Source organism: Oncorhynchus clarkii, chromosome 1, assembly GCF_045791955.1.
Source record: "Oncorhynchus clarkii lewisi isolate Uvic-CL-2024 chromosome 1, UVic_Ocla_1.0, whole genome shotgun sequence".
Lineage (NCBI taxonomy): Eukaryota > Metazoa > Chordata > Actinopteri > Salmoniformes > Salmonidae > Oncorhynchus > Oncorhynchus clarkii.
The window spans coordinates 64563763-64573458 of NC_092147.1; the positions used below are offsets into that span (position 1 = coordinate 64563763).

The following is a 9696-nucleotide window of genomic DNA, read 5'->3' on the forward strand; positions in this document are numbered from 1 at the left end:
ATACAATTTTCATTAATCCAGCCACCGTGTCTGATTTTCAAAAATGCTTGACAGCGAAAGCTCCACAAATGATTATGTTAGGTCACCACCAAGTCACAGAAAAATCCAGCCATTTTTCCAGCAAGAGAGGAGTCACAAAAAGCAGAAATAGAGAAATTAATCACTAACCTTTGATGATCTTCATCAGATGACACTCATAGGACTTCATGTTACACAATACATGTATGTTTTGTTCGATAAATTGCATATTTATATCCAAAAATCTCATTTTACATTGGTGTTTTATGTTCAGTAGTTCCAAAACATGCAGTGATTTTTCAGAGAGCCACATCAATTTACAGAAATACTCATTATAAATGTTGATGAAAATACAACTGTTATGCATGGAACATTAGATAAACTTCTCCTTAAAGTCGCTGCCCCTATCATCGCCAAGCCTGTCTCACCTTTTCTGGGGAGGTTCCCATTGCTTGGAAGGCAGCCACGGTTCATCCTTTATTTAAAAGGGGGAGATCAAGCTGATCCTAATTGTTATAGGCCTATTTCTATTTTGCCCTGTTTATCAAAAGTGTCAAACTTGTCAATAATCAACTGACTGGCTATCTTGATGTCTGGAGTATTCTCTCAGGTATGCAATCTGGTTTCCGCTCAGATTATGGATGTCTCACTGCAACCTTAAAGGTCCTCAATGATGTCACCATTGCCCTTGATTCTAATTAATGTTGTTCTGCTAGTTTTATTGACTTGGCCAACGCTTTTGATACAGCTGGCTAAGGAGTATTGATGTCTGAGGGGTCTTTGGCACGCAGCAGACAACACAGGAGTGGCTTCAGGACAAGTCTCTGAATGTCCTTGAGTGGCCCAGCCAGAGGCCGGACTTGAACCTGATCGAACATCTCTGGAGAGACCAGAAAATAGCTGTGCTGCAACGCTCCTCATCCAACCTGGCAGAGCTTGAGGATCTGCTAAAAAAAAAAAAAACTCCCCAAATACAGGTGTGTAAAGCTTGTAGCATCAAACCCAAGAAGACTTGAGGCTGTAATTGTTTCCAAAGGACTTCAAAGTATTGTGTAAAGGTTCTGAATACTCATATAAATGGGATATTTCATTATTTTTCTACATTTGCAAAAAAAAAATCTACATTTTTACTTTGTCATTATGGTATGGTCGGGGTAAACACAACCCATCACCTAGTACCACTATTCAAATTTTCAAGCATGGTGGTGGTTTGCATCATGTTATGGGTATGCTTGTAATCAGTTTATAAAAATAAATAGAATAGCACTAAGCACAGGCAAAATCCCAGAGTTAAACCTGGTTCAGTCTGCTTTCCAACAGACACTGGGAGAAAAATGCACTTTTCAGCTAGACAATAACCTAAAACACAAGGCCAAATATACACTGTAGTTGTTTACCAAGACGACATTTGATGTTCCTGAGTGGCCTCGTTGCAGTATTGATTTAAATTGGCTTAAAATCTGTTGGAAGAGTTGAAAATGGCTGTCTAGCAATGCTCAACAAACCAACTTGACAGAGCTTGGAGAATTAAAAAAATATATATATACAAAACATTGTACAATCCAGGTGTGCAAAGCTCGTAGAGACTTACCCAGAAACACTCACACATGTAATCGCTGCCAAATGTGATGACATGCATTGACTCAGGGGTGTGAATACTTATGTAAATTTGACATTTCTATATTTAATTTTGACTTCATTAGCAAAAAAAATCTAAAAACATATATTTACTTTGCAACATTGTTGCTGAGGTCTGATTGGCAAACAGCACGGTTCATACAAACCTGTGGTGTTGCAAAGTAAATGCTACTCTAGCTAGAATGAGAAAAATAAGGAAATAATGTGTTTCATAAAAGCAGACACTCTTAAACCCTTCCTCCAGAAAAAAAATTTACCGCTAGAACTGATGTACGTCAACAAAATAACGGCGACAAACGCACTGGAAAACCGTTTAAAATCAACTTTGGGCGCACTAGAGCGCATTAGATAAATTCACTTGGAAGAGGTATGCCAACTTCGCTTATGGAAAACCGTATCAAGCGAGTTAAGGGATTTGCGCATGCTCAGTTGCTGGGTCTCGAGAGGAAATTTGAAATGGAACTCCATTTGCGTGCTTCTGTTATGGGAAAAGTTCCCAATGAAACTGACATTAAAATGTGGAGAATGATACATTTGCATCTATGCTATTGTAGGCTACTGTAGCCTGCATTTGATGCGATATCACTGGAGTCGTTGCAAATCAATTTGTGCCACTTGTGTAGACTACCTGGAGCTGCCGAACAGATTTAATAAACCAATACCTTCAGTTTATTGCTGCTGTAGCCTTTATCATTCAGTTATTAATGTTTAGTTAATTCAATTGTAAGTTATGAATTGTGATCATGGTCACAGCTTACCGCAATTGCGCTCAGCTGTTAGAATGGCTGCGTTAGATTGTTGGTAACAGTCCGTCAGATTAGGCTACAAGCTAATTCATGTTATTAATATTCGAACCAGTGACTAAAATTACGACCACATCCCAGTAGCCTATTCCAGCATGAACCTATAGGCTATTGGGCAACACAAACACTTCTTACCTCGAAATTGCCTCAAGTTGAAGAAATGACAAGTCAATCACCCAAATAGGCCTAATTATTTACATTATCCATTTAGAATGGTTTGTTTAACATCTGGCACAGAATAAGCCACCATTGCCCAGAACATAACATTTGTTTTTTTAAGCTCGTCAAAGTGTTTCCTGCGCCGAGAATTCGAGATCCAGTCCAACTTTCATTACTCAAATCGATAGCAGTCAAACTAGTTAATTGTCCATCAATGGATGTTGATTTCTGGAGTTTAATAAGGGTAAGGTATATTTTCTCATGACATATGCTAATTCCTTTATTACTTCACGTTAGCTCGCAATAAAAATGATTTTGATGGAAAAACTCATTTTGCTTCTTACGTCAACATTCTTATTTAATTCAGTCTAACATTATGGAAAAAGGGTTTTAGTTTTTTTTTTAAAGGGGTTCTATATAGAACCTTTTGGATTGGTCAATTCAAAATTGAATTCAAAAACCAACAGCCAATCCATTCCAGCATGATGATGCAAGAGGATGGTGGTTGAACCAACTTGCAAGTAGTTTAACCATAAGCACATTATTTTTCTATGTATTAACCCTCCTGCTGTGTTCCGGTCGAATTGGACCGATTTACAAGTTCTCTCTGAAAAATGTAGTTCATTTAATCTGATTGCCATGAGGTTTCATGACTTTGTCCATACAGGGCATCTGAATACACAAAATACATTTTGATGGCTTTCATTAAATTTTGGGTGTTTTATTTAACTTTTGTACACCTGTTGTGTTCCCTGTCAAAATTGACCGTTCATTAGAAATGAATGGGTGAGACTACAATTAGTGTAGAAAATTGAGTTCAGGCACATGCCCATTCATCAGATGGACACTTCATCTCCCAGACCTCCACATGCATGTGTGTTTGTACACACACACACCTCACTCCCCTTCTTGGCTTCCATGGCAACCTTTCCCCAATAGAATCTTTCCCCCGGGAACCACATCTGTTGGCATTCTCACAAACAGTCGCAACATTGTTTCAATAATATATAGAACTTTTCTTGCAGCTTTTTTGAGGCCTTGCTCACAATTCATTCTGTGGCAGCACAATGACCAAACGATATACTGTATGTGAGGCTCTTGATCATATCTTTAACCATGACATGACACTGGTGAGGAGGAGAGTCCTTGTTAAACTTTGACACAAAGTCGACTGATAAATAGCACAATGTTTTATCTGCGTATTTGTTATGGTCAATAATCCATTCATTCATTATGCTTTCTTTACTCAAAAACGAGTTGCATGAGCTCAGGTCAATGAGGCCTACAGGCCATGAATAGCAAATAGAAGTTTGAAACTTGTAATGTTCACAAACTTAAGTGGATAAAAAGATCTAACACAACATTAGGTGATAATATACGTATTATTATGGATTTATAATCAGCTATAAATAGGGCAGTCATTTTGGACCGTTGTTGTTGTTCACTGTAACTAATGGAAAACATATATTGTATTGTAAAGAAGTCAACCAGAGTTGACGTGGGCCATCATTCAAACACAGTGCATATTTCCAAGCTGTTTGCATATATTTACAATAAATTCAAAAACTATGCTGATATTCTTTTGTCCATTATTCAATTATATTCTTAGCTCAATATTACTATTTAATAGTAGTAGTAACAATTCATACATGGCAACATGTAGGGTTCTATATGTAACCATTTTGGTTCAGTAAAGAACCTCTAGGGTTCTGATTAGAGGTTGACCGATTATGATTTTAACGCCGATATCGATTATTGGAGGGCAAAAAAAGCCGATGCCGCTTAATCGGCCGATTTATATTTTTAAAAAGTATTTGTAATAATGACAATTACAACAATACTGAATGAACACTTATTTTAACTTAATATAATACATCAATAAAATCAATTTAGCCTCAAATAAATAATGAAACATGTTCAATTTGGTTTAAATAATGCAAAAACAAAGTGATGGAGAAGAAAGTAAAAGTGCAATATGTGCTATGTAAGAAAGCTAATGTTTAAGTTCCTTGCTCAGAACATGAGAACATATGAAAGCTGGTGGTTCCTTTTAACATGAGTCTTCAATATTCCCAGGTAAGAAGTTTTAGGTTGTAGTTATTATAGGAATTATAGGACTATTTCCCTCTATACCATTTGTATTTCATTAACCTTTGACTATTGGATGTTCTTATAGGCACTTTAGTATTGCCAGTGTAACAGTATAGCTTCCGTCAATCTCCTCGCTCCTCCCTGGGCTTGAACCAGGAACACAACGACAACAGCCACCCTCGAAGCAGCGTTACCCATGCAGAGCAAGGGAAACAACCACCCCAAAGCTCAGAGCGAGTGACGTTTGAAACGGTATTAGCGTGCGCTACCTATCCAGCCATTTCACTCGGTTACACCAGCCTCATCTCGGGAGTTGATAGGCTTGAAGTCACAAACAGTGCAATGCTTGACACAAAACGAAGAGCTGCTGGCAAAACACAAGTAAGTGCTGTTTGAATGAATGTTTACGCGCCTGCTTCTGCCTACCACCGCTCAGTCAGATACTTAGATACTTGTATGCTTGTATGCTCAGTCAGATTATACGTGCAGGACACGCTAGATAATATCATCAACCATATGTAGTTAACTAGTGATTATGATTGATTGTTTTTTATAAGATAAGTTTAATGCTAGCTAGCAACTTACCTTGGCTTACTGCATTCGCGTAACAGGCAGTCAGTCTCCTTGTGGAGTGCAACGGTCGGTCGTTATCGCGTTGGACTAGTTAACTGTAAGGTTGCAAGATTGGATCCCCCGAGCTGACAAGGTGAAAATCTGTCGTTCTGCCCCTGAACGAGGCAGTTAACCCACCGTTCGTTCCTAAGCCATCATTGAAAATAAGAATGTGTTCTTAACTGACTTGCCTAGTTAAATAAAGATTAAATAAAGATGTAAAAAAAAAAAATTGGCAAAATCGGTGTCCAAATATACCGATTTATACCAAATATACCCATTCCGATTAATCGGTCAACCTCTAGTTCTGATCAAAGAACCCTATAAAAGGGTTTTTCTAAAAGTGTAGGAGCCCCGTTACCTGCCTTGGCATTGACCTGGCACAATGGCACTGCCATCCACTCACACCCAGTACATACAACCACATGAATCAACTGACACGAAGTACTACTGAAGTACATTTATGATGCTGCTTATATCAATAACTAAGTCCTCCTCCAGCAAAGGTTACCAACCAGAGCTTGATCCTATTTTAGCAGTGGTGTGAATCTTTAATTTAATTCAACAACAACGACACACTATCAATACCCAGTTAAACAATACATTACAGCTGCACCCATATCTATCACTGCAATGCCCCTGCAAACCTGGTGCTCTGCCACTTCTGCTTACAAATGTCACAGTCAATTATTGTGCAAGAGAGATCCTTCCTATGCAGGCAAAAGAAATCCCATAAAGTGACATTACATATATGTTTGAAAGGGTCAAGCAGATACAAGTCTCTTTACACTGTGGGCACATATGTGATATGGTGTGTTGCTTATGCCCTGAGTGCAGTGTGGATATGAAACTACGTGGCATATGTCTGTCTCTACTGTAAATATATCATAAGTGATTGCATAATAGTAGTCTATGTAAAGCAACGTGTGTGTGTGTGTGTGTGTTGCACTGACTAATTCAGCACTACAGTAAGTGTTGAGGTGATGAGAACAGGCTGGCACAGCATACGGACACTGCAGAGCGGGTATGATGACTGGGCATGTATCCCGTGGCGTGCTATGCACCCAAATCCTCATAGGCTGCGTGGGCACCCTCTCCTCTTCCTCTGCAGTGCTCTAGGGCTTGGCTAAAGTCTGCATCCTTTAACTTTACCGCATTCAAACATGAAGGTTGAGGGAGGGAATGAGATGCTCACACAAAGAAAGAGAGAGAGAGAGACAGAGACAGAGAGAGAGAGAGAGACTCATTTAAATGGGAAGGACAAGGACAGAATGACACTACCACCACTCACTCTATATCAAGCATGCATAAACACACACACTGACTCACACTGCCATAATTGCCTGTGGCATCGCCAAGGCAACACAAAAAAGCAAAACTATGCACACATGCAGCCCAACAACAGCAAGAATTTAAGTGACATTGAGAGCAACTGACGCCATGCATCACCGCTTTAATCAGAGAGAAACACTGTCTGAAGTCACCTGCAGTTAACTCAGGTGTTTTATAGACCATCTGTGACTATCTTTCCTATGGGGTGTGCAATTTACAGAATTTACAGTATTCTGTAGTATATTGTATTATTGTTTACATAGCCGATCAGTCTTTGAGATTCATAAACATTTTATAATAAGGAAGTTGGAGCACACACCTTATTTGTGCATATTCTAATCATTTACATTCCTTTGGGATAGTCACCTGCCTGGTACCTAAAGAGGAAGCTTAAGTAATTTTGTTAGAATATCAGTCAGTTATAATGTCATTGTGTAGGTCTATATTAGAACCTTTGGAAGGCCCCCTTCTTGGACTGCCACTCATCTGACACGTCCCCTTGCTCTCTCTCTGTCTGGCTCTCTGTCTGTCTCTCCCTCTGTCTGTCTGTCTCCGTCTCTCTCCACACACACACGATCCTACGCACACTGGCAGACTGACTGGATAAATAATTTCCCGTCGAATCGTTTCTTCAACCCACAAGTCTTTGTTTCGGCCGGTTTCAAAGGACTCCTTGCCATAGCAATAAATGGCAATTGACGTAGATACAGCATGAACGCACAACCGAGTGCGTATAACAGAATAGCACAATATCCCTGGCATTGTTTAGAACCCTATTGCGGTATTTAGTAGCCTATGTCAAGTGAAGCCTACGTGTGATATCCAGCACAGAAAAGCAAAGGAATAAAATAAGGACACTCATATAACGTTAATGTTTTGCACTTTAACACATTGCAGGCAACCTCTGGATGTCAGAATTCCGGTTGTTACAACGTTAACATCTGTTACAACGATAACTCCATTGGTTTAATAAAGCACTGACACGTGTAGCCTGTACATTAAGATAGTCTATAATACATTCCAGTCTGCTATGTGAATTATATTAATAGGCGTCTATAACTTACCCAAACTGCCGGCGAAACCGTCCATTTCTGGGAGAAATAGCCGAGCAGACGCCGATAAATATTCCTGTTATGACGGGTCCTATTCTGCAGTCGTTCCCAGTCCTGTATTCGGCAAGTAACGGGATGTCGGCCTCTAAGCGGGCTATCCAGACAGGCGGTGATTTCTCAAGCCAACTGTTCTCGCAGTGGCCGCGGCCGTCTCGTTGCAAACTTGGGCTCTGCCGAGTCGCAGTGAAGTTCTCAGTCCGGAGCAACACCGTGGTTCTCTGGCCAGATAATCACGCTCTCTTGCTCGACTCCACGATCTTACACCTCCGCCGGGGGAGGGAGGATAGGGTTTCCACTAGTTACCACCGTCACAACGTCAGTATTGTCCGTTAGGTTATCGTAAAAATTCATCGAAACTAAAATTGAGTTTTTTTGGTCTTAATTCAAGGTTAGGGTGTGGTTATCAGTGTGGTTAGGTTTAAAATCACATTTTAAGAAGATCCGTTTTAGAAATAAACGAGGTTTATAACCTTCTGGCTGTGGTAACTAGGAACGACCGGAGGATAGGCAGAGCTTTTCAGACTCCGCCCGCTTTGGCACGGCTTGCTTCCCTTCCAGACCCGAGCTGAGTGGCTAACTGGCGCGCCTCAATTTGACACACAGCTGAGTGTAAAACTGTTTGTGTAATGCAGTTTTTCTCAATCGCATACAAGCGTTTTTTAGGTCAGCGATTGTCAACTGGCGGGCCGACCTCCCTTTTCTTTTTTTCTACCCGGTCGGGGTCTCAATATACTGTTGGCAGTGGAGGCTGCTGAGTGTAGAACGGCTCATAATAATTCCGGGAACAGAGCAAATGGAATGGCATCAAACACCTGGAAACCATGTGTTTGATGTATTTGATACCATTCCACTAATTCCGCTCCAGTCGTTATCACGAGCCCGTTCTCCCCAATTATGGTGCCACCAACCTCCTGTGCTGTTGAGAGTGAGAAAAGTACGATACACAAGGTGCAATTTAGACATCTCGGTTGTTGCTGAGGAGCTAGAAGCAGAGCTGCCATATCTATCGGCGCCATCTAAAACCCGGTTGTGCATCAGCAGTTTTTCTCTTATTATTTCAGTCACTGACAGTCACTCAATTAGCCCATGTCAGCTAACATTTTTTCGATTGGTAAGTTAGTCTTGGCAGCTATCTAAACGTGTAGTAATCATGGTTGAATCACCGACCAGGGACCCCCTCCCCATTGATTTTTTTTAGTCACTCTCACTCAGATATCATATAAAAAAACATTTATCTCCATCCTATGGCAAAATGTATAGAATTGCGTGAAATTAGCTGTAAAATTGCTAAGTTTCTCCTCCCCATAGCAAAATGTGTAGATTGCAGCTAAATGCTTTATAACTGCAACATTTTCTCAACATCTCATGGCAGAATGTGTAGAATTGCAGGACATTGCAAGAAACAAAAGGTCGCTTAGGGCCCCCAAAAGTCTAGGGATCCCCATTACCTTTTGCAGAAGCAGCAGCTACTCTTTCTGGGTCCACAAACGTGTGGGTATGGACGTGGGTACGCAGAAATGTGTAGGTATCTTTGTGGCCGACCATCCCCATCAAAGTTACCCATCCCTGTTTTAGATCAATGTTGTCGATTTTAAAAACAGTGTTCTCAAGACACAGAACTCTGTGGCCTTTTGCAAAACAGTAAATTCATTTTCAAAATGTAGTTTCCTTCTCAAAACGTAAGTACATTCAACAAAGCTATATGATACGATCACAATTGATAATACATTCCTCAAAAGAACAGGACTGTCTGCAAAAAGATGAACACATACATTTATTTTGAGTCTAAGCTGACAAAGTAAGTTAGTCTATCATTTAAAAAATCCCAGTCATCAAAACATTTTCTTTGCAGTCACTAACGATGATCAAAATACAACTGTCAAAGGTGCAGAATTATGAGAAATTACTCCCCTTTTATGCATATTTCACAA

The 9696-nt window shown here is 40.1% G+C and overlaps 1 protein-coding gene across 1 annotated transcript in view; it reads right to left on the reverse strand.

The window, feature by feature from the left end:
* The window catches only part of LOC139410533 (echinoderm microtubule-associated protein-like 4), a 104950-nt gene extending 96951 nt beyond the window's left edge, over positions 1 to 7999 (reverse strand). Inside the window, exon 1 of the mRNA XM_071155811.1 lies at positions 7718 to 7999. Coding sequence (XP_071011912.1) covers positions 7718 to 7742 — 25 coding nt within the window. The 5' untranslated portion in view covers positions 7743 to 7999. The remainder of the gene's footprint in view (positions 1 to 7717) is intronic.
* Positions 8000 to 9696: the final 1697 nt, after the last annotated feature.